This window comes from Podarcis cretensis (genome assembly GCF_951804945.1).
Source record: "Podarcis cretensis genome assembly, chromosome: 10".
NCBI lineage: Eukaryota > Metazoa > Chordata > Lepidosauria > Squamata > Lacertidae > Podarcis > Podarcis cretensis.
This window is the reverse complement of record NC_137179.1, coordinates 12,242,211-12,270,210: the sequence shown is the minus strand read 5'-3', so window position 1 is coordinate 12,270,210 and position 28,000 is coordinate 12,242,211. Positions and strand designations below refer to the sequence as shown.

Sequence of the window (28,000 nt, the reverse complement as noted above, 5' to 3'; positions counted from 1 at the left end):
AGATTTCCCCACACAGGAATTTGATGATTTTTGGGACCGGGACTTGGGTTAAGAAGAGATTAAAACTGTGAGGGCCTTTGGACTTGGAAGAGGAGGGAAAAAAGAGAAGAACAAAATAAGAGACTGTTGGAACTACCAGAAGAACTTAGAAGAACAACCGTTAAGAGTGGAAATTTTGAAAGACGTTCTGAAATACCTTTTGGATTTTAGATTTAACTATGGAGATTTGGTTGCCCTGTCGAGAAGGAATAAAATCATCTTTAGGTGGGAGTTTCCCTGGGATTTACTCTTTAGCTTCAAAGGAAGGAAAATAAAAATAAGATCAGTGGAAGACAAAGTAAAGTTTATGTATAAATATGAAGAAGACTCGCAGAAGGGACTTGGAAAAGAGTTAAGAGCATTGGACAGAAGATCACCAGGTTGATGGACTATATGGAATTGGCGGATATGACTGGCAGAATCCGAGACCAGGGAGAAGAGTCGGTGGAAGAAGATTGGAAAAAGTTTAAAGACTATTTATAAAAATATTGTAAAATTAATGAGTGTTAGAAAAATGTTGGAAAGGAGTTATATGGCTTTAGTAGAGATGTTATAAGGAATTAAGTACAAATAGATTATAAGAGTATTAAAGGGAAAATAAGGTTAAAATATGTTAAGACAATTATATATTAAAGGGAAAAAATAAGGTTAGAATATGTTAGGATAAATTACAGGACAGAAAACAGGAAGATGGAAAGGATTTGCTGAAACAGTTAATTAAAGTGGAATACAAAACGGGAGGTGTGAGGAGGTCGTTGAAACAAGGGAATGAAAGACAAGATAATGAAATTATTGGATGTGTTTTAAATTGTGTTTATTTTGTTTTGTTAATTTAATATTATGGTGTTGGTGTTGTGTTGTGTTTTTGTTTTTGTATTGTATTGTACAGTGGTGCCCCGCAAGACGAATGCCTCGCAAGATGAAAAACCCGCTAGACGAAAGGGTTTTCCGTTTTTCGAGGCGCTTCGCAAGACGAATTTCCCTATGGGCTTGCTTCGCAAGATGAAAACGTCTTGCAAGTCTTGCGAGTTTTTTCCCTCCCCCCCTTTTTCTAAGCCGCTAATAGCCGCTAAGCCGCTAATAGCGCTAATCCGCTAAGCCGCTAATAGGGATGCTTCGCAAGACGAAAAAACCGCTAGACGAAGAGACTCACGGAACGGATTATTTTCGTCTTGCGAGGCACCACTGTATTGTTTTGTTTAACTCTTTTTTTTCTTTTGTAGTCTTTAAAATGTTAATAAATATTATTTAAAAATAAATAATAAATAAATATTCATTGTATCGAAAGCAGAAGACCCAGTGGATCAGTTCATTCTCTAGTCAGTTCATGCATGAGGTCCATACATGTATCTATTTCACCTGTCTGTTCAAAGAGTCCAATAATCCACCTGAAGGGTTGTTACAGTTCCACAGAATCCTTTCACAGAGTCTAAGACAAGGATTTCTGGAATATTAGCCTTGTTTTGCCATCCTAGGCTTCATCAGTAGAACAGACTCATATGTAATATTACAGGATAGTGGATCTTATAGCACAGTAGTGGATCTTATAGCACAAGGTTAATATTCCAGAAATCCTTGTCTTAGACTCTGTGAAAGGATTATGCGGAACTGTAATAACCCTTCATGTGCATTATTGGACTCTATGACCAGACAGGTGGAATAGATACTCATACATGTATGGACCTTTTGCATGAACTGACTAGAGAATGAACTGATCCACTGGGTCTTCTGCTTTTTTCGTTGAACTTTATGAGACTTCTGTTGAAATCTATAATTTGTTTATGTTATTATGTATGTTTTTTATTGGTTATACAAAATTTAATAAATATTATTATAAAAAAAAAGAAATCTATAATTTGATACAATGAATATTATACCTTAATTATTCAAAAGTACAACCGGTTACGTCTTGTGTGTTTACTGAGTATGTTTCACATAACCATAGGTTTGTTGTTGTTGCTTTGCCTTCCTCTTCTCCTGCAGTGTCAGGAGAAGGGGGTGGCCTCCATCATTCCTCCTCCATCTCTCCCCCTTGAGTCCAATCCCTGTCACTCGCCAAGAAAGGAGAGCAACCCTGTTCCTTCCACGCCTTTCAGATCTATCTACTCAGCTGCCGCTGCTTTCCCTTTTCTTTTGCCAGATGTCGTCACTCCCAACGGGCTGAACATTAAGAAATTCTCTGCTATGCACGAATTTCAGAATCTGCACGCCACCTGCAAAGCTAGGATCCAAGAGTTTGTTCGAGGCCATTTCTACGGGTACGATGTCCTGTTCAAAAAAGGGACTGTTGGGTTATTCCAAAATGTTAGGGTAGACCTTGCCCCAAACACCCAAAACCCCATTCACAGTTTATCTGTGGGACTGTGGAAATAGCCTTGCTGGCAGAGGCGCCAACTTGGAAGAGTGATTGGGGGAACTGACATCACGCGTGTGACATCAGGACGTCGAGGGGGAGCTGGGGGCAGAGCCAAATGGCTCAATGGCAGTGGCTCCGCCTTCACTTCCTCTTGGTGTTGCCATAGGCGGGAGATGACTTCGACCCTCCTTCCCCTCCATGGCAGGGAAGAGAAGGAGCTGGCTGCTGGAGGCATGTTTCACTTGGCTCCGTACTTTTGGGTCATTGGGGGCCCCAGCCCCTAACCCAAAAATATAGGGAGGGGGCCAAAAGGGTTTGGCCCCTAGGTACTGGCACCCCTGCTGGCAGGATTGCCAATGTTTGACTTCAAAGATCCTGAGACCTGAAGAAGGGTGAGGGTGGAATGTGAGGTGGGCCAAGGGGTGAACTTCATTAGGCCTACTGATTGGGGGGAAGGGATTCAATTCAGTTAACGTTTAAAGGCAAATGCACCTAATTCACACTTTCCAACACAATTGTTGTCATTTAGTCGTTTAGTCGTGTCCAAGTCTTCGTGACCCTATGGACCAGAGCACACCAGGGGCTCCTGTCTTCCACTGCATCCCGCAGTTTGGTCAAACTCACATTCGTAGCTTCGAGAACACTGTCCAACCATCTCGTCCTCTGTCATCCCCTTCTCCTTGTGCCCTCCATCTTTCCCAACATCAGGGTCTTTTCCAGGGAGTCTTCTTTCTCGTGAGGTGGCCAAAGTATTGGAGCCTCAGCTTCAGGATCTGTCCTTCCAGTGAGCTCTCAGGGCTGATTTCCTTCAGAATGGATAGGTTTGATCCTCTTGAAGTCCATGGGACTCTCAAGAGTCTCCTCCAGCACCATAATTCAAAAGCATCAATTTTTCGGGAATCAGCCTTCTTTATGGTCCAGCTCTCACTTCCATATATCACTACCGGGAAAACCATAGCTTTAACTATACGGACCTTTGTCGGCAAGGTGATGTCTTTGCTTTTTAAGATGCTGTCTAGGTTTGTCATTGCTTTTCTCCCAAGCAGAAGGCGTCTTTTAATTTCATGACTGCTGTCACCATCTGCAGTGATCATGGAGCCCAAGAAAGTAAAAGCTCTCACTGCCTCCATTTCTTCCCCTTCTTTTTGCCAGGAGGTGATGGAACCAGTGGCCATGATCTTCGTTTTTTTGATATTAAGCTTCAGACCATATTTTGCGCTCTCCTCTTTCACCCTCATTAAAAGGTTCTTTAATTCCTCCTCACTTTCTGCCATCAAGGTTGTGTCATCTGCATATCTGAGGCTGTTGATATATCTTCCGACAATCTTAATTCCAGTTTGGGATTCATCCAACCCAGCCTTTCGCATGATGAAGTCTGCATATAAGTTAAATAAGGAGGGAGACAATATACAGCCTTGTCGTACTCCTTTCCCAATTTTGAACGAATCAGTTGTTCTGTATCTAGTTCTAACTGTAGCTTCTGGTCCCACATAGAGATTTCTCAGGAGACAGATGAGGTGATCAGGCACTCCCATTTCTTTAAGAACTTGCCATAGTTTGCTGTGGTCGACACAGTCAAAGGCTTTTGCATAGTCAATGAAGCAGAAGTAGATGTCTTTCTGGAACTCTCTAGCTTTCTCCATAATCCAGCACATATTTGCAATTTGGTCTCTGGTTCCTCTGCCCCTTCGAAATCCAGCTTGCACTTCTGGGAGTTCTCGGTCCACATACTGCTTAAGCCTGCCTTGTAGAATTTTAAGCATAACCTTGCTAGCGTGTGAAATGAGTGCAATTGTGCGGTAGTTGGAACATTCTTTGGCACTGCCCTTCTTTTGGATTGGGATGTAGACTGATCTTCTCCAATCCTCTGACCACTGCTGAGTTTTCCAAACTTGCTGGCATACTGAGTGTAGCACCTTAACAGCATCATCTTTTAAAATTTTAAATAGTTCAGCTGGAATATCATCGCTTCCACTGGCCTTGTTATTTGCAGTGCTTTCTAAGGCCCATTTGACTTCACTCTCCAGGATGTCTGGCTCAAGGTCAGCAACCACACTACCTGGGGTGTATGAGACATCCATATCTTTCTGGTATAATTCCTCTGTGTATTCTTGCCACCTCTTCCTGATGTCTTCTGCTTCTGTTAGGTCCTTACCACTTTTGTCCTTTATTATGGTAATCTTTGTACAAAATGTTCCTTCATTATCTCCAATTTTCTTGAACAGATCTTTGGTATTTCCCATTCTATTGTTTTCCTCTATAGGAACTGAAACACAGCCATCGTCCAAAGTTCACACTTCTCCAAATTTTACAATGCAGTTGTCCAGCCAAGTGTACAAAAAGGAGTCATGAGGGCAAAGTGTGCCTTAAAATGCACAGATTAGTGAAAATAGCATACTAGGGAAAATTGCTTGCAAAGTTTTGCCAATGTGTTTCTTAAGAGAAATATTCACTAAAATTCTAAGAATTTTTTTAAAAAAATTGTAAACTGCTGTGGAAATGTAGAAAACAGAATTTAAGATGGAAAAAAATGAGGAACTGAGAGGACCACAACAGACAGAATCATCTTTTGCTCTCATTATTCCAAAGAGCAGAGAAACGATGTGCAGCTTTAGTTACTGGGATAGAGGATTTACCAGCCTGCACTGGGGTTGCTGGCAATCCAGGAGGAACCAGCTTTGGCAAGATTTATAAACAGATACAGAAAACTTACTGTTTCATCAGGCTTAGATTTTGCTACATTAAGCGCTACATAATATAGAACAATAAACAGCAGCAACAGAGTGCTGTGACGGATTGGGTATAGATGGTGTGCGATATGGAGGACCACAGTTTACTCATGAGAGCCAGTGTGGTGTAGTGGTTAAGAGCAGTGGACTCATAATCTGGTGAACTGGGTTTGATTCCCCGCTCCTCCACATGTAGCTGCTGGGTGACCTTAGGCCAGTCACACTTCTCTGAAGTCTCTCAGCCTCACTCACCTCACAGAGTGTTTGTTGTGGGGGAGGAAGGGAAAGGAGATTGTGAGCCGCTTTGAGACTCCTTAGGGTAGTGATAAAGCGGGATATCAAATCCAAACTCTTCTTCTTCTCTTCTTCATCTGGGCTTTATGTTCTTATTGTTAACAACGGCTATAATTATCTGATTAACAGACTAGTTTCATGCTTTAATGGCTTCTAAGCAGTGCACAGTTTTAAATAAACAATGAAACAGTTCCATCCAAATGCTAAAAGCACCCATATTTATAATACACAATAAAGTAAGGGCATTTAAAAGCATTACAATTAATAAGTAAACAAGCAATTAAAAAACCCCATCAAGTTCAGGGGACTGCTTGCCCAAACAGGTGTGTCTTCCAGAGCCGGCAGAATGCCAATGCAGATGGTGGCTTTCATATTTCAGCCAGGAGGGCATTCCACAACACTGGTGCCATCGCTGTGTGTGTTCTAGTCAAGATTCACGTAGATGAGAGGTAGAACAGGAATCCTGCAGCGTTATTGCTGTGTCAGTGACCTTCAGTCGGCAGCACAGTTTACCATGAGCCCTCTCTGATCGACCACTTGACCCAATTTACGTTTGTTTGCCCTTGCTTTCAGACACCTTGATTTCAACCTTGAAAGGACTTTGTTTTTCTTCATTGCTGGGAGATACGAGTTTTCAAACAAAGGAGCCGACATGTTTTTAGAGGCCTTATCAAGATTGAACTTCCTCTTGAGGGTAAGAAAGAATGCAAATTCATATGAGGCCGCCTTAGTCTGTTTCCCTCGCCTGCTCTGACTGGCAGCTGTCCTCCGGGTCCCATAGACAGCACACGATGGATCGAGTTGGCATCTGTCTGTGTCCAGAGGCAACGGAAGAGTGCAACTACCGTATTTTTCGTTCTATAAGACACACTTTTCCCCCCTCAAAAATTAAGGGGAAATGTGTGTGCATCCTATGGAGTGAATGCAGGCTCCTTGGCTTCAGCGATAGCAACGCGAAGCCTCCAAAGCGCAGAGGGAGAGCTCCCCCCGCGCTCTGGAGGCTTCACGTTGCTTTCGCTGAAGCCGCCTGAAGCCTGCGGAGCACAGTGGGAGGTCCCGCTGCGCTCCGGGGGCTTCAGGCAGCTATCTGCAAGCCTTCAGAGCGCAGCAGGAGTTCCCGTTGTGCTCCGAAGGCTTGCAGATAGCCGTCTGAAGCCTGGAGAGTGAGAGGGGTCGGTGCACACCCATCCCTCTTGCTCTCCAGGCTTCGCTTCGCTGCAAAGGCGCTGCACAGTTTTCCCTCTCTGCGCAGCACCCCTTCAGTGAAGCAGGAGGAGAAATGGAAGGGGCTCCGTTTCTCCTGCCACTTCACTGAAGGGGCACTGAGCAGAGAGGGGGAGAATTTTTCTTCCCTGTTCTCCCCCTCTTATGGTCTGGTGCGTCCTATGGTCCCGTGCGTCCTATAGAGCGAAAAATACGGTACATTGCATGTGAGAATGACCAAATACTTTAACAGGAGATGCTGGGGACTGCCACTGAGATTTCATGCATGTACCGTATTTTTCACCCTATAGGACGCACTTTTTCCCCTCCAAAAATGAAGGGGAAATGTGTGTGCGTCCTATGGGGCGAATGCAGGCTTTCCCTGAAGCCTGGAGAGCAAGAGGGGTCGGTGCGCACCGACCCCTCTCGCTCTCCAGGCTTCAGGAGAGCCCCAGCGCCAGCCCCACAAGGTTGGGGGACAGAGGGAGGCAGAACACCACCTTCCCGCTGTCTCCTGAAATGGTTTGGAGGCTGACAGCGGGGAGACCCCACTGCCAGCCCCGCAAGCTCTGGGGACAGTGGGGAGGCGCACCGCATGTTCCCGCTGTCCCTGTACCTGATCTGAAGGCGGGCGGCGGGGAGAAGAGCGCTTCTCCCCACTGCCTGCCCCGCAAGCTCCGGGGACAGCTGGGAGGCGCAGCGCGTCTTCCCGCTGTCCCCGGACCTGATCTGAAGGCGGGCGGCGGGGAGAAGAGCGCTTCTCCCCGCTCCCAGCCCCGCAAGCGCCTGGGGGGAAAATAATTTTTTCCCCTTTATTTCCCCCCAAAAAAACTTGGTGTGTCCTATGGCCGGTGCGTCCTATGGGGTGAAAAATATGGGTCTCTTTGCAAAGCTCAACAAGGGTATAATACAGACTCCCATATGTATAGTGCAATGGATTTCCACAGTCTTTGCCACTTTGCTGTCTCAGATGCAGCACACACATAGTCAAATCTGATATGGATGGGCTAAGGGAAGACTCATAGTGCAATGGAAGAGCATCCGATTTTTGCATTGGGACTATCCTTAGGCCACACCTCCTATTCCTAGGCCACACCCCTCAACAGCTCTGCTTTACATCCTCTATTAGTGTTTTTGCCTGGCTGCAATGTGTCTTTGAACTCTGACAATGCTTCTTGCTTGCCTGGATGAATATTCTTTGCTCCACCCACTTTGGCCCCTTGCAACAGCAAACAGTGTCATGTGGCCCCTAGGAACTTGACCAGAACGGAATGAGGCCCTTGGTCTGAAAACAGGTTTCCCAACCCTGGTGTCAGTGGTCTTTCGGATAACGTGGTTCCAAACCATTTAGGTCTTTAAAGGTCAAACAAGATGAACAATAGGGGAGGGCATTGCAAAAAATCTCTCCCTGTTGAGATGGGCATCTTTTCTTCATTCAGGTGCACAGGAGCGATGTCACCGTCGTGGTGTTCTTCATAATGCCAGCAAATACCAACAATTTCAACGTGGAAACCCTGAAAGGCCAGGCAGTCCGGAAGCAGCTATGGTAAACCTCTTTCTTTCTCTTTTGGCGTGGGAAAAGAGCTAATGATAGGAGTGAGCCAGCAGTAAATCACACAGGACAAGTTGAAATTAACTCTTTATTAGCAAAAACAGGATCTGCACAGGAGTATCAGACCTAATGAGTAGAGCAACTCGTCTCTGGCAGGTCCTGCCCCCATGAAGCAGGAGCCAAGACTGAAGGTCCTTGTCTCCCCACAGTCGCCTAAGCCCCCTCCTCTCCCAGGTCCTGAGACTCTGCCAGCGCACCTGTTTCATACTCTCCAACATTTCTCCAATGAAAATAGAGACGTCCCATTCCATAATGATAATTTTACTATTTATACCCCACACATCTTACTGGGTTGCCCCAGCCACTCTGGGCAGCTTCCAATATATATATAAAGACATAATAAAACATTAAACGTTTTTTTTAAAACAAACACTTCCCTATACAGGATTGCCTTCAGATGGCTCAGGAGTCGAATAACTCCATACCCTCCAACATTTCTCCAATGAAAATGGGGACGTCCTACGGAAAAGTGGGACATTCCTCTGTGTCCACCATTCCTCTGTGTCCAACCGGTCCATGACAGTCCGTGACTGACTGGTTGATTAATGACAGTCCATGACTGATTGATCGACTGCTTCTGTTTTTTTTTTTTAAAAATGATATTTATTAAAATTTCCAAAAAATCCAGAATAAAAAAGAAAAAAAAGAAAAAAAGAGAAAAAAAGAGAAAAAAAGAGAAAAATAGAATTTACATTTAAAACCTTACTTTCATTAACATCTTTCCAGGACTTCCCCCCTCCCCCTCTTGTATTCCATTTCCATTAGATTAGTTCCACAAATTCTTACCCCAAATTTTAAAACCTTATTATAATTATAATTAGCCCATTATTCAAATTTAGTTTATCTTGTATAACCATTTCTCTTTGTATTTTTTATACTTCCCTAAGATCGACCCCAGTTCCCTTCCACGAATTCCCCCTTTTTTTTTGTCACACAAAGTAAAACAAGAAAAAATAAAAAGATATAATTTTACAGCCTTTGGGTTCCAAATCTCCCTCCCCCCTTTCCCGATTTCGATCCCCAAAATCCATCCATCTGTCTACTGCCAGCCTGGAGATCCCACGTCCATGTCTAAATCTCTCTCAATTCCACTTTGCCGTCTTTTTGGTAGTCTTTAATTTCAGAAAGCCCAATCTTAGAGAAACTCTCAGAAAAGATCATTCTTCTCCCATCCAGACCTCTATATTTAAGAGTATAACTCAAATTCTGTTTCTTGATCCTTTTAAAGTCTGGATGTCCCAAATGTTCCAACTTCGAGCTTAGTCCAGTTTTTATTCCTCGGGTTTCTTTTCCTGATCCTCTGCGAAAACCTTCTAATTCAAAAACTTCTGGTTCCTCTACAGAGGCTTTATTTGTTCAGGAACACAAACTTGCGTCAAGTCCCTTCCTTTCTTCAATAGATAAATCCATTGTCTCCTTTAGTGTAGAGACCTCTGTAGACAAAATAATACTTCGTTTTTGCAGCTTTCCCAGGAGATAAAAAGTCCTGTTCAATTCCATGAGAATTTTTCCACTTGCTGCCATTCTTGCAACGTCCCAGAACACCCTCTAGAGGGATTATGGTAACTTAGTTTCCTTCCAGATCACACCCAAAAGTCAAATTAACTTGTTGCCCTTATTTTCAGTAATTTATATCCAAATTGTAACAAATCTAACCGGCAAAGTCATCGTAACAAAGTTCTCTTTTATTCTCCCACTTTGACAGCTACTTTGACAGCTGTCAGAATTTCTGTATCTCTTCACCAGTCTCTCATAACGGATCGCTCCCGGTTCCCGGGGGGTTACACTTTAGTTCTCACAAACCACTCTTCTCCTCCAGCACAATTACTTGTAATTTCCCTTCGTGAAATTAATAACTTTTTTCAAATAAACAGATTCTTCTCTCGATCTTAGTTGTCAAATCCTTGCGTTAAAACATTGACAACAGGGGGGGGCGGACTTCCTTTTTGCACCTCCCCCGCTCGCTCCGAATTCATAAAACAATTTTTTCCTTTTAAGTCCGATAGATTTACTCACGGGTTGTTCTTTTTAATCCAAATTTTCAAATTAAGAAGTCGGTGCTCTCCGTCGAATGGCATGCAGCTTCGCTAGGCAGGGGAAGCAGTGGACTCATAGCACCACACCCCCCCCGTCACCCGCTCCGCAGCCTTTAAAAAGGCTCCTTCGCGGGTTGGGGGGCGCAAACGGTGCCCGCCGAGTCACCAAGTCCATGGGCATCTCCGCCCATGGTTTTTGAGGGTCCCCGCGTCGCCGGCGCGGCGGGACCCAACCCCTGCCCAGCAGGCTCCCTTCGGAGCTCGGAGGGAGTCTGCCATTCGGCGATGGCGCCAACCCGGAAGTCGATTGATCGACTGCTTCTGGTGTGTGAAACGGCTGGTGGGTTTCATGTTTGCCAAAAGGGTGAACCTGACCAAGTTAGGTCCTTTAATTTAAGGAGGTCCGCTCTAAGTAAAATATAGTTGCACACCACCCAATTTATTCTATGAAATATCTGGCAGCTGACCCAGGGCTTGCTCAAGCTGTGGTTCCCAGCTTATGCTTATTGAATTGTGTCAATGCCCACACACCTGGTTCAAGACCCGGATCTGATGTGCAGTTTGCAAAACTAGGGTGAACCCCGCTGTGTCTGCAGTCATTAGGCAGGAAGGGGAATTTTGGCAGGAGGAGAATTGAAAGGGAGAAAAAAATTAAGAGAAAGAACGAAACAGGAAGGAATTTGGCAAGAGACAGTTTTGCTTCTGCATCACAGTAACTCTTGCCATTTCTGGACCATGTATCCAACTTGCACTAGGTGTTTTAGAGACTGCTGCCTTGTGGCCTGATAAAGTAACCACATCCTTCTCTTTTAAAGGTGTTCCAAATGAAACACAAAACCGTGTGTCCTATGCCCAATATCTCCTTGGGGAGCTGCAGTTGTACGGTGTTTCCTCAGCGGGAGAGATACAGAGATCTCTCCGCAATAGGAAATACATTTTCTTCCCCTGCCCCACAGCCCCTTCCCATGTCCATGTGCGGGGTGAAACTGCAGTTCTGGAATGGCGGGGTCAGGGCCACATATGCACATGCGAGTTTTATATGCACACGTAAAAGCTTAGAAATAGTTATTCAAATTAAATAGAAAAGCAATACCTGTCAACACAGAGGGACGCGGGTGGCACTGTGGGTTAAACCACAGAGCCTAGGGCTTGCTGATCAGAAGGTCAGCGGTTCGAATCCCCGCAACAGGGTGAGCTCCCATTGCTTGGTCCCTGCTCCTGCCCACCTAGCAGTTCGAAAGCATGTCAAAGTGCAAGTAGATAAATATGTACCGCTCCGGTGGGAAGGTAAACGGCATTTCTGTGCGCTGCTCTGGTTTGCCAGAAGCAGCTTAGTCATGCTGGCCACATGACCCGGAAGCTGTACGCTTCAGCCAATAAAGCGAGATGAGCGCCGCAACCCCAGTGTCGGCCACGACTGGACCTAATGGTCAGGGGTCCCTTTACCTTTACCTTTACCTTTACCTGTCAACACAGCAGGGAGAGCTGCAGCCAGGTGGGTGAGTGTGCCTTCTTAGTCTGCTGCCCTGGTCTCACTATCGACTGGGAACTTCAGAGCCTCTCCTGTTTTTCCTTCTTCTGGTCTGTTATCTTTAAACTAGACCTTGAGTAGAGAGCTGTCCTCTGTAAAGCATGACACAGCCACCTTTAAGAGGTCCAGGGAGTGAGCTGAAGGCTGGCAGGATCTTGAGATACCTTGCAGTATGAGATACCTTGCAGTAGGTGATTTGGGAGACAGTGGATTTGTGACCTGCTAGGAGTGCTTGTGTTTGCTTACCTCCACCTGTGATCTATTGGCATATTTGTAAATAAAGCAAGTATTACAACAGGGATGTGGAGTCTGTGTCCCTTGCTGGACTGCAGTTCCTATCATCCTTGACCATTGGCCATGTTGTCTTGGGTTGATGGGAGTTGAGTCCAACAACATCTGGAGGGCCACGGGTTCGCCACAAATTGCAACACACACAAAAATGTCATAGATCTCTAGTGTTCTCTTCCTTGCAAAGGAAGTCAAACCCAGGCACTGCTGCTCCTCGAACATTTCTGCGATCAGCGGAACACAACTTTGCTCACCCAAATGCCCTCCAAATGTTGTTAGATTCCTCCTCCCAGCCAGTATGGCCAATGGTCAGGGGTGATGGGAGTTGCGTGGTGAGTTCCCGCCTCCCCCCGGTGGAAATAACAACACATGACACAAGTATATAGGTTAATGGGCTAAAAAATGGCCATTGGTTACAGGTGATGAGCGGTATTGGCTTAGGCATTGGTCCTACCGACTATCCGGCTTCAGCCTGTTTGCTTGAAGACTGGAAAGGGTTAACCACCAGTAGGGGGAGTCCTGCTGATGCATATCAACTAGGAACTCCCCCAGGGTCACTGCTAGGGGGCGTGCCTTAGGCCCTCACCTCCATAGGCTTCAGACAGGGTCACGCCCCCCGGAATCCTTTACCAGACTACCCTTCAATAAGTGGGGGAGGTGATGGCGCTTCCTCCCCCCCTTCATCTGCATAACAATACCCCTACCAATGCCTACCAATGCCTAAACGCCAATCCCAAGAAGTTGTGGCGATTTGCCACGAGGTAGGTGGAAAAAACCAAGTGGCTGGTGCCAATTTGCCAAGTGGAAAAATTCCTACCAGGCCCCTTAATGGCGACCAATCGAAGTCCATAGCAAAGTCAGAAGGAAAACCTAAAGGGTGGGAGGGTGGGAAACCGGAGGAGCTGTGGCACCAAAAGAGGGAGATCCTTGGCCGTGCCCATGTTAAATAGCGCAAACCACGCCTCCCTCCCAGGCCAGCCGATTGGCTGGCTAGGGAGATGACACAGCCCAGGATTCCCTCAATGGTGCGGAGGCCCCTGCGCACGTGGGGAGGGCGTGAAGCCCGCAACCCCACCTCCTCTCGAGCTCGGAAGTGGCTTTGTAGTCCAGTGTCTGAAGGGCACCAAGTTGGGGGAGGCTGGCAGGAAAAAGAAGAAGCAGAGATCAACATGATTCATATGGGAAACATTCACACAGGGAAAAGTGGATCGGAAGTCTTTAATGATTATCTCTTTCTTTCTCTCTCTCTCTCTTAGGGACACTGCGCATTTGCTCAAGGAAAAATTTGGCAAAAAGCTCTATGATGCACTATTAAGGTGAGCTCTCATTCACAGAATCATAGAGGTGGAAGGGGCCCAGGGGTCATCTAGCCCAACCCCCCGCAATGCAGGAATCTCAGCTAAAGCATCCATGACAGATGGATTCAGGTGTCTCATATTTCACTGTAGAGTTGTGTATTTGCGTATGAAGTTCTGGGTTAGTTAAACAATCCCAGTGTTGTGGGCCAGAGAGAGCTCCTGCTTCAGAAATTTTAAATGATTATCTTGGAAAACGCTTCGCTTCTTGTCACAAAAAAAGATCTTCCCTATTGCACCCACAGAGGAGAAATCCCTGATATGAGCAAGATCATAGATCGTGATGACCTCACCATCATAAAACGGGCCATCTATTCAACTCAGGTTAGAGGCTTTTTTCTGATTATTTAATGGAAAGCATAACATTTGTCTTATAGTCTAGCTCTCACTAGAGTAGTAAATCTACATACCATCAATATCATTCTTTTTAAAAAGTTACTTATTTTCTTTAAATGCTATGGGTTGTATCCTGTTCTGGGCCTACTCAGAGTAGACCCATTGATGTTAATGAGCACAACTATTAATTTCTACTCTGTATAACGATGTATTAATTTCTACTACTCTGAGGAGAACTTGGTTGGCTACAACCTATCCCTTTCCAAGGGCCATTAAGGCCCGCTGTGTGGCTTACAATAAAGAAAATCACAGCAGAATAAGATATAAATAGAAACTTTTTAAAAAAACAACAGCAACAACCCACCCTTGAAACCTTAAAAGAGCATGAAACGAGTTTCCTAAAAGTAACCACAGAGATGGTCAACTTCCTTCTGAATTCAGAAGGTTCCAAATAAATTGGGGCCACTTCAAAAAGGCTATGCTGGTCTTTAGACCCCATTGGCTACAAACTTGCCTTTTTTGTCTGTTTATTTGAAACATGTCCCCAAATGCACATCTTGTTCTGTTGCAGCGACAGGGACTTCCACCGGTGACAACCCACAACATGATCGATGATTCCACCGACCCAATCCTGAGCACCATTAGACGCATCGGCCTTTTCAACAACCGGACAGATCGAGTCAAGGTGCAACTCTCAGGGCTTTAAAAATATATATATTTCCCTGTCTCCTCTGCCTTAAAAAACCTGGAACAGCTGGTACACAGAGTACAAAGATGCATTATTTTCAGAAGGCAGGAGGGAAAACATGACACTGTCCTAATCCAAGCCAGGTCATTGATCTTTCTCTCCCAGTACTATTGCTGCTATGTGAGTTCCTTTTAACTAGACCAGCCATTCCCACCCTTGAACCCCCAGATGGCAACCAAGGCAGCCAGTTTTAAAACAGGGGCTATATGAGGTCTAAACTGAACCCCAGCCAGGAACCCTTAAGATGCCAAAAGAGTCTTCAGTTTTTGCTGCAACAGGCTTATTTGAGTGAATTGAGTCCAGGAACAAACGGGTTATATGAGCTCTAAATTAAATACAAGCAAGTAATTTTGCATTTTGCACCAAATGAAATTTCCAAGTCGTCTTCAATGGGAAAGCCCCATGCAGAGCACATTGCAGTAATCCGATCTGGAAGTTCAACCATCCCACATAGATCAATTATGCTCACCTCCTGGTTCCTATGTGTGAAGAGCAGCTGTCACTCATGTCGCAGGGCCGGATTTAGGTTTGATGAGGCCCTAAGCTACTGAAGGTAATGGGGCCCTTTCTATGTCCAGCTGTTCTTTGTCAACAACAAATTGCTTCTTGTTTTTGTGTTGAATATATGCTATATGATAATTTATGGACCAAATAGGTATCTAAAGCCATTTGCACATAACAAAATACAAACTAATTGTTGAACTGAAATACAGTTCAGAAGAAGTATATTAATAGTGAAATACAATTAAGAAGAAGTATATTACATGCAGAATGTAGGCACCCTATATATAGAAATGAGCAAACCAGTGATATTTTAGGGAGCAGGCTAGCAGGCGGGGCCCATTACTTACATCATAGGAGCCTACACAACACAAAACACTGTTGTTGTATGTAGGTTTTATTTTATTTGTTTTTTATCTTATATTTTGGCAATGTACATCCAGGTTTTTTCCCCTTTAATTTTTTGGGGGACCCCCAAGAGAGTGAGGCCCTAAGCTATAGCTTGTTTACCTCATAAGTAAATCTGGCTCTGCTCATATGGGTTGTTTCTCTGCTGGACATAGCAAGGGACTGCTAGATTTGAAAACTTCCCCTTTTTTAATTACACCTCTAAAGGCAATGTTTATGTGGGTTTTCTTCTTCTCATTCAGGTGATCTTGCACCCTGAATTCCTTTCTTCAACGAGTCCCTTATTGCCGATGGACTATGAAGAGTTTGTCAGAGGCTGCCATCTTGGGGTATTCCCATCATACTATGAACCCTGGGGTTACACTCCCGGTAAGCAAATGACAGACTCACTGGCTTTTATTGTAACTCACTCTACGCGGGGCTGCCCTTGAAGCTGGTGCAGCATGCAATGGCGAGGCTCCTTACAGGGTCCTTGCAGCGTGATCACATTCATCCAGTGTTTTACCAACTGCACTGGCTCCCAGTAGTGTACAGGGTCAGGTTTAGGGTGCTGGTTTTGACCTTTAAAGCCCTATGCAGCCTAGGACCCACATACCTACGGGACCGCCTCTCCTGGTATGCCCCGCGGAGGACCTTACGGTCCACAAATGACAACATTTTGGAGGTCCCGAGCCTCAAGGAGGTTAGATTGGTTTCAACTAGGGCCAGGACCTTTTCAGCACTGGCCCCGACATGGTGGAATGCTTTGTCACAAGAGACTAGGGCCCTGCGGGACTTGACATCTTTCCGCAGGGCCTGCAAGACAGAGCTGTTCCGCCTGGCCTTTGCTTTGGACTCGGTCTGATCCTTATGTTTCCCTCCCCTTATGGTCTTGATTTATCGGCTATTTTAAAATGAGGCTGCATTTTAAACTGCATTTTAACCTGTATTTTAAATTGTGTTTTTTCCTTCCTCTCTTTTTCCCCTATTATGTTTTTACTGTGATTTTATTGGTGTTAGCTGCCTTGAGCCCGGCTCTGGCCAGGGAGGGTGGGGTATAAATTATTATTATTATTATTATTATTATTATTATTATTATTATTACGGACGGGGGGGGCACAGTTTCAATGCAGCCTGCTTCTGGTGTGACCCTGCAAAGTTGCACATCACTGTGAGAGTTAAACCTTCTTTGTCTTTTGGCAGCTGAGTGCACCGTCATGGGGATTCCCAGCGTGACCACAAATCTCTCCGGATTTGGCTGTTTCATGCAGGAGCATGTGGCTGACCCAGCTGCCTACGGTGAGGACACTGCAGCCATGGAACAGATTATTAATGTGCTAGAGGTTAGCCAGCACAGTGCATTTTCCACATGCTTTTTCCCAACTTTGAGAGATTGGGCTGATTTGGTTGCAGGCTTTTGTGCTGCATTTTTGGTTAATATTTTGGTTACAGACTAAAAGGAGAATTCTCTGGATGCCTAGATCCAGGCTTGGGACAATCACTCTTTGGTGAGAAAACCCCAGCAGAAATCTAAAATCACAAAACATGTAGCAAAGTAAATCATGGAAATATAGACAGTTAGGCCTTTAAAATATCCCCTTCTAAGTTACAACGGAACCTCGGGTTACATACCTTCCACCTTACAAACGCTTTGGATAATGAGCTCCGCTAACCCAGAAGTAGGTCTCCTGGTAGCAAACTTTGTCCCAGGATGTGAGCGGAAGTCATGCGCCAGTGGCACGACAGCAGTGGGAGGCCCCATTAGCAAAAGCGCACCTCATGTTACGAACGGTTTCGGGTTAAGAACGGACCTCCAGAATGAATTAAGTTCATCACTGGAGGTACCACTGTATTTCCTAAGTTTCCCACTTCCCTTAGTATAGAAAAAAACCACACATTTGGTGAGTTAAAATGGTTTACTTACAAACTCTTCAAAGGCCAGATTCATGTGCTTTTCCATATAGCAGCAAGAAAAGATAGGCAGGGTGATTTAGTTTCAAAAATGCTAATTTTCTAAATTATTTGCATAGAAACACAAAGATGGCTTGCTGAAGCCACACGGTCTAAGCTTTGAGCCTCTAGCTCAGACATCCTTACTGGAAGGGTTCACATCATGGCAGGATGGAGGAAAGTTGGAGAACAAAAGTCTGGTAGTCCTTCCTCCCAAGGTTAGGGGATGTGACTTAGCTAAGCCTGGCAGAACAAAGTACTCTATGGTCTTAACCCCTCCATGCATTAATTAGAGGTTGGTTATATGAGGCTGGATATATCCCACATTTTGGACCTTCCAAAGTTCCTCTCCACTTTAAAAAGAGAGTGGGAGAAGAGGAGAGTTCAGATTGGCTATACAAAGCACAAACATCTCCACTTGATGAGGGACGGGATTTTGCAAAGGTCATTATCATGCATAATGACAGATGCAACAGAAGCCTTCAAAGGCCAAAGAGCAACTGCAAACTCTTTTCTTTCCAACCTGGGTTTGTCTCCTGCAGGTATTTACATTGTGGACCGGAGATTCCGCTCCCCAGATGAGTCCTGTAACCAGCTGACGCAGTTCCTGTATGGATTCTGCCAGCAGTCACGTCGGCAAAGGATCGTTCAGAGAAACCGAACGGAGAGGCTCTCGGACTTGCTGGACTGGCGATATCTAGGCAGGGTACGCTGAACGATTGCATGTGTATCACGCTCCCTGTTGCTTGAGATCGAATGCAGCCTTCCAGGCCTCTCTTATCTGGCCCTTAGGATTCTCCACAGGCCACACACCGCCAACCCTGGCCACACTTTTCATCAGCTCTACCTCTCCTCAGGTGGTTTTTGCCTTGCTGAAATGTGATGTAGTGGTTAAGAGTGGTAGACTCCTAATCTGGTGAACCGGGTTCGCGTCTCCACTCCTCCACATGCAGCTGCTGGGTGACCTTGGGCCAGTCACACTTCTCTGAAGTCTCTCAGCCCCACTCACCTCACAGAGTGTTTGTTGTGGGGGAGGAAGGGAAAGGAGAATGTTAGCCACTTTGAGACTCCTTAAAGGGAGTGAAAGGCGGGATATCAAATCCAAACTCTTCTTCTTCATCATCGTCCTTGAACTGCAATGCCTGACTGAGAGATGAAGGCATGTGTCTGTGTTTTAATCTCTAACTTCTGCTTGGCTGAAATGTTTCCTAATGTGCAAGGCAAGAGCAACATCCATTGCTATGCCTGCTTTTAATAATAATAATAATAATAATAATAATAATAATAATTTATTATTTATACCCCACCCATCTGGCTGGGTTTCCCCAGCCACTCTGGGCGGCTTCCAACAAAACACTAAAATACAATACAATAACCTATTAAACATTAAAAGCTTCCCTAAACAGGGCTGCCTTCAGATGTCTTCTAAAAGCCTGGTAGTTGTTTTTCTCTTTGACATCTGGTGGGAGGGTGTTCCACAGGGCGGGGGCCACTACCAAGAAGGCCCTCTGCCTGGTTCCCTATAACTTGGCTTCTCGCAAGGAGGGAACCGCCAGAAGGCCCTCAGCGCTGGACCTCAGTGTCCGGGTAGAACGATGGGGGTGGAGACGCTCCTTCAGGTATACTGGGCCGAGGCCGTTTAGGGCTTTAAAGGTCAGCACCAACACTTTGAATTGTGCTCGGAAACGTACTGGGAGCCAATGTAGGTCTTTCAAGACCGGTGTTATTTTGAATCTGGTCCTGCCCACCACTAGTGCACACGCACACCCACCCTCAGAAAATTGCTTATAAAGGAACAGAACCCTCAGGCTGAAAAAATCACTTTGGGTTATTTGCTAAGTACAGTGGTGCCCCGCAAGACGAACGCCTCGCAAGACGAAAAACCCGCTAGACGAAAGGGTTTTCCGTTTTGGAGGCGCTTCGCAAAACGAATTTCTCTATGGGCTTGCTTCGCAAGACGAAATGTCTTGCGAGTTTTTTCCGACTTTTTTTCCCTTCCCCCCCTTTTTCTAAGCCGCTAAGCCGCTAAGCTGCTTATCTGCTTATCCGCTAAGCTGATAAGCCGCTAAAAGCCGCTAAAAGCCGCTAAGCCGCTAATAGCGCTAATCCGCTAAGCCGTCAATGGGCTTGCTTCGCAAGATGAAAAAACCGCTAGACGAAGAGAATCGCGGAACGGATTCTTTTCGTCTTGCGAGGCACCACTGTAGCTTTTGGATACATCAGTACGTGATGATCAAGGGTCTGGAAACCAAGCCTGATGAGCAACGGTTTAGGGAGTTGGATGTTTAGCCTGGAAAAGAGGAGACTGAGAGGAGATGTGATAGGCACCTTCAAATATCTAAAGGCCCATCACATGAAAGACAGAGCAAGCCCATTTGTCCCTGCTCTGGAGGGCAGGACTCGAACCAATGGCTTCAAGTTACAAGAAAGGATATTCCAACTAAACATTAGGAAGAACATTCTCTTGACACGAGCTGTTTGACAGTGGAATGGACACCCCCCAGAAGGTGGTGGACTCTCTTTCCTTGGAGGTTTCTAAGCAGAGGTTGGATGGCCATCTGTCATGGATGCTTTAGTTGAGATTCCGGCATTGCAGGGGGTTGGACTAGATGACCCATGGGGTCCCTTCCAACTCTACAATTCTACGATTCTGTGAATGACTGCGTGAAGTCATAGTCATAGAAGTCATAGAGTTGTGACAAGGACACCATGGTAAGGCATGGACCTTCTCACGCAGTTGTGATCATGAGAGGGTGAATGCCTGGACCGTTAAGTTACATCTCTCTCTCTCTTTCTCTTTCCTTACAGTTTTATATGCATGCTAGGCACTTGGCTCTTAGTCGGACATTTCCTGAAAAATTCTTGCTGGAACCAAATGCTCCACCAAAGGTAACTCCTCCTACATTGTACCGTAAAACCTTTATTGGCTTCACGTGTTGTTGTTTAGTCGTTTAGTCGTGTCCGACTCTTCGTGACCCCATGGACCAGAGCACGCCAGGCACTCCTGTCTTCCACTGCCTCCCGCAGTTTGGTCAAACTCATGCTGGTAGCTTCGAGAACACTGTCCAACCATCTCGTCCTCTGTCGTCCCCTTCTCCTTGGGCCCTTCATCTTTCCCAACATCAGGGTCTTTTCCAGGGAGCCTCAGCTTCAGGATCTATCCTTCCAGTGAGCACTCAGGGCTGATTTCCTTAAGAATGGATAGGTTTGATCTTATTGCAGTCCATGGGACTCTCAAGCATCTCCTCCAGCACCATAATTCAAAAATTGGTCTCACATACAACATCCAAAACAAATCAATACAGAATTACCACTTCCCCATTGGCACAAAACATTTGCCTTTGACAATATTTCGTGGAGCTTTATGAGGAAAAATTTGCAAGGGATGGGGGTTGGAGAAAGGTTTGGAAACGGTATAGGCGCGATTTACTCAGAACAGAAGGCGAAATTAATAGTGAATAATGCAGTAACGGAAGAAGTTAAGATAGAGAAAGGGACACGACAAGGCTGCCCAATTTCCCCTTTGCTTTTTATTTCAGTCCTGGAGGTCTTGCTGAATATGATTAGAAGGGACCAACAGATTCAGGGTATACAGGTCGGAGTTAAACACTATAAACTTAAAGCCTATGCAGATGACCTAGTACTGACGCTACAGGAGCCAATCCCTAGTTCTAAAAGAGCACTGGAAATAATACAAGAATTTGGTCGGGTGGCAGGTTTTAAATTGAATAAATCAAAAACTATGGTTTTAGAGAAAAATTTGACAGCAGTAGAGAAGGAAAGGTTTCAGGAAGAAACAGGTTTAATATTGGTGAAAAAAGTGAAATATCTAGGGGTGAACTTGACTTCGAAGAATGTAAATTTATTTAAAGATAATTATGAGAAGTGTTGGTCAGAAGTGAAAAAAGATCTTGAAATTTGGACAAACTTGAAACTTTCCTTACTGGGTAGAATTGCTGTTATCAAAATGAATGTATTGCCAAGAATGTTGTTTTTGTTTCAGACGCTACAAATCATTGACAAAATGGACTGTTTTGAGAAGTGGCAAAAAGAAATTTCTAGATTTGTCTGGCAGGGCAAAAAGCCCAGAATAAAATACAAAATTCTTACTGATGCAAAGGAAAGAGGGGGGTTTGCCCTGCCGGACTTTAAGTTATATTATGAAGCAGCAGCTTTTTGCTGGCTGAAGGATTGGCTACTTCTTGAAAACACGGATATTTTGGATTTGGAAGGATATGATAACGTTTTTGGGTGGCATGCATATTTGTGGTACGGTAAGGCTAAAGTGTACAAGACATTTAAAAACCATATTGTCAGGAAAGCATTGTTTAATGTCTGGATGAAATACAAAGATTTATTGGAAAATAAAACCCCTAGGTGGCTCTCACCTATGGAAGCAAAGGCCTTAAAAAAGCTTAATATGGAATCTAATTGGCCAAAATATTGGGAAATTCTGGAGCAGGAGGGAGATAAAATGAAATTGCAAAGCTATGAGAAACTTAAGGATAAGGTGCGAGACTGGTTACATTATTTTCAAATAAGAGAGGCCTATCATTTGGATAGGAAAATTGGCTTCCAGGTGGAAAAATCAAAGTTGGAAACAGAATTGTTAGAACCCAATGCTAAGATATTGTCGAGAATGTATAACTTGCTGTTGAAGTGGAATACTGAGGATGAAACGGTAAAATCTGCTATGATAAAATGGGCACAAGACGTTGGTCATAACATTATGTTTGTTGACTGGGAACAGTTGTGGACCACCGGTATGAAATTCACGGCATGTAATGCCTTAAGAGAGAATATTATGAAAATGATATATAGGTGGTACATGACCCCAGTCAAACTTGCAAAAATCTACCATTTGCCCGATAATAAATGTTGGAAATGCAAAGAAACTGAAGGGACATTCTTTCACCTTTGGTGGACGTGCCCAAGGATCAAGGCTTTCTGGGAGATGATATATAATGAACTGAAAAAGGTATTTAAGTATACCTTCTTGAAGAAACCAGAGGCCTTTCTTCTGGGCATGGTCGGCCAATTGGTGCCAAAGAAGGATAGAACTTTCTTTATGTACGCTACAGCAGCAGCAAGAATACTCATCGCAAAGTATTGGAAGACACAAGATCTACCCACTCTGGAAGAATGGCAGATGCAAGTAATAGACTATATGGAACTGGCTGAAATGACTGGCAGAATTCGAGATCAAGGAGAAGAGCAGGTGGAAGAGGACTGGAAGAAGTTTAAAGTCTATCTACAAAAACACTGTAAAATCTTTGAATGTTGAGGACATTGAAAAGGAAAGAAGGGGTTCTAGTGACTGAGTTAAATAAGAGCACAAAGGGAGGGATCAAGAATCAAAATGAACAAAGATTGAGCTTGCTGAACTAATTATTACATAGAATACAAGATCGGGAGGCGGGTGGAAGTAAGGAAAATAAGGTTTTGAAGGCTATAATTGGAAAGTGAGGGATTTCTTTTTGTTTTTTTTATGTTAAAATCTCCTTTTTTCTCTTCTTTTTTTGTCTATGTTTTCTTTTCTTTTGCAATGTTTGTGAAAACTTTTCTTTTTGTAATGTTTGTGAAAATTTGCTTTTTTTGTTCTTTTTTGTGAAAAATGCAATAAAAATTATTTAAAAAAAAAAAAGAAAAAAAGAAAAACAAAAAAAAACAAAACATTTGCTAAAAGAAAGGAGGCAGAGCAGTCTATCGTCATATCTCTTGGTCTCCAGGGAGATAAGACGTCTGCAGTGTATTTCAATGACAAAAAACCAAATAGAGATATTTAGCCACTAACTTGGTGAGCTCCTGATCATTCCCCAGTAATAGAAAATGTATGACCTCTGACTCTGGTTTCCATTTGGGGATACAGAGTTGATCTAGAAATTGCTGGCGGAGATCACCATATAGTTTATAATTGAAAACCATATGTGTAAGGGTTTCCACCAGGTGGTCTTCACATGGGCAAGTTCTTTCTCCTTCCACCCTGCCTGGGAACCTTCCGCAAAGGAGGTTCGAAGGATTTGAATTAAACCTGGCCAGCAAGAATGCCCTTCTTTCTTGAGGGTTAAGCAGAAATTCAAGGTAATTATGGTTAGTTTCATGTGCCCAAGACAGATGAAAATAAAGAGGCGAACATGTTTTCTCTGCTACTACTGTTAGTTCTTGGTCTTCAATATCCCACAACCTAGTTTTTATTATAGCCTTGGCAGATGGTAGGGACATCGATCGCAAAGGTTCCACTGACATCCCGAGTTGCTGTACCTTCTTGTTAAACTGTTGTAGCCCTGGGGAGAGAAACTCCTCCTACATGTTATGCTTCAAGGGGCAGAAGTCAGACATGACCACTGAACATGTCACCATCGGTCTGAGAAACAGATGTTTCAATAATAATAATAATAATAATAATAATAATAATAATAATATATTTATATCCCGCCCATCTGGCTGAGTTTCCCCAGCCACTCTGGGCAGCTCCAAACATAATTAAAAGCACAATAAAACATGAGACATTAAAAACTTCCCTAAACAGGGCTGCCTTCAGACGTCCTTCTAAAAGTCATGTACAGTAGTTGTTTATTTCCTTGTTATCTGATGGGAGGGTGTTCCACATGGTGGGTGCCACCACCGAGAAGGCCCTCTGCCTGGTTCCCTGTAACCTCGCTTCTCACAGTGAGGGATCCGCCAGAAGGCCCTCGGAGCTGGACCACAGTGTAGATTTTTAAATTAATGAAAAATATTTTGGGTGGCAGGGGGAGGAAGGGCACGTTTTTACATCAAGGGCCCTTCCTGCATCGTATTTATCCCTCGCTTCCATTTCTCCTGCAGACTGAAGGATTTCGGTACCCACGCCCGCCATCGGTGCCCCCCTCGCCCTCCGTCTCTCAGCACAACAGCCCCCACCAAAGCGACGAAGAGCTGGACGAGGAGGACGAAAGATACGACGAGGACGAAGAGGCTGAGAGGGACAGGCAGAACATAAAGGCCCCTTTCTCCCTCAGCGCTGTGCCGGATGGGAAAAAGAAGCAGCACGGAGAATATAGGAACTGATGCAGCGACCCCTTGCTTGTGGCAAACGGTTGCTGCCAATCCTGCTTGTACATGTTACCTTAAAATTGAGTACGACCTGATGTAAGGGAAGTGTGGATGATTCCTGTGGGAGCTAGATGTTTGAAATACCTCAAATCCTCTGCTCTCTTTCCTCCATTATAAATAGTTCTGATGGTGCATCTCCCCCTTCCCTCGTCCTTTCCCCCCCTTTGGCAGTAGAAGAAATAATTTAGAAGTATGTGTCAAAAACCAGGACTGTATGCTGGCTTTTTAAATAATCCCTAACCCTAATATGGACGTGGGTGGCGCTGTGGGTTAAACCACAGAGCCTAGGACTTGCCGATCAGAAGGTTGGCGGTTCGAATCCCCGCGATGGGGTGAGCTCCCATTGCTCGGTCCCTGCTCCTGCCAACATAGCAGTTCAAAAGCACGTCAAAGTGCAAGTAGATAAATAGGGACCGCTCCGGCAGGAAGGTAAACGGCGTTTCCGTGCGCTGTTCTGGTTCGCCAGATGCGGCTTAGTCATGCTGGCCACATGACCCGGAAGCTGTACGCCGGCTCCCTCAGCCAATAAAGCGAGATGAGCACCGCAACCCCAGAGTCGGCCACGACTGGACCTAATGGTCAGAGGTCCCTTTACTCTTTACCTTTAACCCTAATATCTTGGCACTAAGAAGGAGGATCAAAGTGCCACCTATTGCCTGCAAATTTGGCAGGGAAAGAACAGCTACTGTTCTTAGAGCTGCTACTCAGCCTGCTGCTATTTTTAAATTTGATGTGATGCAAGTAAATCCAGTTTGTCTCCTTCAGCTGTGGATACAGGGCCAGCCCTTTCATTGGGCAAAGTGAAGCAGCAGTTGCTAGAAAGAAAGGGATTAGGGGCAAAGCTTTGGCTAGAGCTGTGTGTCCCACATGGCCTGGTCTGCTCCTTCCAAATTTATCTTTCTGTCTCATTGATGGGACATTGAAGTAAGATTTGACTGCTAGTCTGGCCAGGTCCTGTACATGGAATTTGGGGGAGCAGAAAACATCTTGTTCTTCGCCTCCGTCAGCCAAATGCCTTGGAAAGGCCATTCACAGATTAAAAACCCCAACCCTCCCCCATTAGTCCAAAGCTGGTTCAAATATCTTTTTGAGCACTTGTCCCTGTTATCAGAGAAGACTTCAAGCACTCTTGAAGGTCAATTTTCAGACTTCTTGCAATGAAGAAATTTTCAGCTTTCTGTCTGTTGTGGAACTACCTTAAGAACTTGGAGACTCTCATCTGTAAGTCGGAGAGCTAAGCATCATTATGTACATATAATACATTCTTTTCACAATTGGTAGCTGGCTTAGACCTGCTTCTAAAAGTGAGTCTTTTTGCCTTTCTCTCCAAAAGTTTTGTCTAACAGGCACAATCAATACCCTCAGAGAGAGAGAGAGAGAGAGGGGGGGGGCTATTAACATAGCTGTCAATTTACAGATTTGAAAATAAGGGACCAGCAGCCTCGAAAATAAGGGATCAGCAGCCAAAATAAGGGATTTTCCGGGCACAGGTATGTTCAACTTCTGAGCCCCTCTGAGCCAAAGGCAGAAAGCCCAGCCAGCAGCCAAATGAAGCCACATCAATAAGGGACAGCAGCGGGACATGGCGCTGGGATAAGGGACTGTCCCGCCAAATAAGGGACACTTGACAGCCATGCCTATTAATATAAAGCAAAACTTGAAAATATCAAAAGCAAATACCAGCATACAGCATTATTAAATATAAAGATTATGACTTACTAGCTGTTTCCCAGCTCCTCAAGACCAGGTTGTATCCAGCTAAGTCGTACTCAGAGTAGAACCACTGGAATAAACACACTTTGCTAATTTCATTGATTTCAACAGGTTTACTCTGAGTATGGCTTAGTTGGATAAAGCCCTATGTCTTTGTCTGATTTACTTGCTTTTGATGTAATGGGTTATAGGATGAGAGATATTTTCTTCCCAACAGTGGGGGGGGGGGGGTTAGTTCTTATAATAATTCAGAATTGATTGCTTACTTTTGTGAATGACTGCTGCTCCAGAGGGCAGGACCCAAACCAGTGGGTTCAGATTACAGGCAAGGAGATTCTGAGTAAACGTTAGGATGAATTTTATGACGGTAAGAGCTGTTCGACAGTGGAATGGACCGCCTTGGAAAGTGGTAGACTCTCCTTCTTTGGACAGACTTTTAAACAGAGGTTGGATGGCCATCTGTCAGGGATTTTTAGCTCTGATTTCTGCATTCCAGGGGGGGTTGGACTAGATGGTCATTGGATACCCCTCTGCAATTCTACGGCTCAGAACTGAAGCACCCGATCCCAAGAGATGTTTAAGCAGAAACTTCCTTTCTTCTGCATTCCCTATACGTCCTCTTCCCACAGCTTCTCCATCTTAGAACCACGATCTAGAAATATTTGAAGAATCTCTTCCACAGCTAGAGATCCGTAAACGGAAATTTATTTAAGCTAAAATGTTTTGGTGGTGGTGGTGGGGAGTCCCTGCTTATAATCATGCGGCTTATCCTGTATTCCAAAGAACGGTCATTTCCCGCCACCTTTAAAACAACCAGTCTAGAATTACTTTGAATAATTTGCTGTCAACCAGCAGACCTCCAAACATCTTATTACTCAGTGCTTGCATACAGTTCCTGGCCATAATATGTCACCCGTCTGAACTTGTACAGATGCACAATAAACCACAAACTATTACTACTTTCTGATTTCTGTGAGAATTGAATGAACTGAAAGGATCAGCGGCGTAGTTGATGCGGTTGGAAAGGGCAGTAGATGCCAGTTTTATCCCCCAAACTCAACTATTTATGTTTACAGTTCACTGGGAAGATTTAGAGCAGGGAGGGGGGAAGGGATTGGGAAGACGGTGGGAAGAAAACAAATGCAGATGTTGTAGATCTCATCAGCCTCATCAGACAGAAAGGCACGATGGGAGTTGTAGTCATGCAACATTTGAAGGGGCACAGGGCTTATTAAACACGGATTTGTCTATTTGGGTATAATGGGTGGGGAAAGAATGGTTAACTCAAAGGGAACATGCAGGAGATGGGAGAAGGGGGGAAAAAATCCCCTTCTACCTTATCTCCTGCGATTTGCTGTTTTAGGATACTTGCCTGACCACAGTACAGTGGTACCTCAGGTTAAATACTTAATTCGTTCCGGAGGTCCGTTCTTAACCTGAAACTGTTCTTAACCTGAAGCACCACTTTAGCTGATGGGGCCTCCTGCTGCCGCCACGCCGCCGGAGCCCGATTTCTGTTCTTATCCTGAAGCAAAGTTCTTAACCTGAAGCACTATTTCTGGGTTACCGGAGTGTGTAACCTGAAACGTATGTAACCTGAGATACCACTGTATCAGAAATGGGAAAACATTTTGAAGCATTGAAGGAAGGGGTGGAAAAATCTGTCAATTTTGATTTCCGTTTCTCATTAAGTTCTTTTTTTAATTATTCAGTCCACGTGAAAATTCATACATTTCCTCCCCCCACCATAACACATATTTCTGCAAGCATTTTTTCCCTACCAGAATGCATTTTTGTACATTATCTTGATGAGTATAATTCTTTCTGTGC

The 28,000-nt window shown here is 44.6% G+C and overlaps 1 protein-coding gene across 1 annotated transcript in view; it reads left to right on the top strand.

Moving 5' to 3' along the window:
- GYS2 (glycogen synthase 2) overlaps positions 1 to 24,811 on the top strand; it is a 56,350-nt gene extending 31,539 nt beyond the window's left edge. Inside the window, exons 6-16 of the mRNA XM_079992511.1 lie at positions 2,180 to 2,297; positions 5,992 to 6,112; positions 8,061 to 8,167; positions 13,345 to 13,404; positions 13,689 to 13,767; positions 14,351 to 14,464; positions 15,679 to 15,805; positions 16,619 to 16,714; positions 17,908 to 18,071; positions 20,174 to 20,254; positions 24,191 to 24,811. Coding sequence (XP_079848637.1) covers positions 2,180 to 2,297; positions 5,992 to 6,112; positions 8,061 to 8,167; positions 13,345 to 13,404; positions 13,689 to 13,767; positions 14,351 to 14,464; positions 15,679 to 15,805; positions 16,619 to 16,714; positions 17,908 to 18,071; positions 20,174 to 20,254; positions 24,191 to 24,412 — 1,289 coding nt within the window. The 3' untranslated portion in view covers positions 24,413 to 24,811. The remainder of the gene's footprint in view (positions 1 to 2,179; positions 2,298 to 5,991; positions 6,113 to 8,060; positions 8,168 to 13,344; positions 13,405 to 13,688; positions 13,768 to 14,350; positions 14,465 to 15,678; positions 15,806 to 16,618; positions 16,715 to 17,907; positions 18,072 to 20,173; positions 20,255 to 24,190) is intronic.
- Positions 24,812 to 28,000: the final 3,189 nt, after the last annotated feature.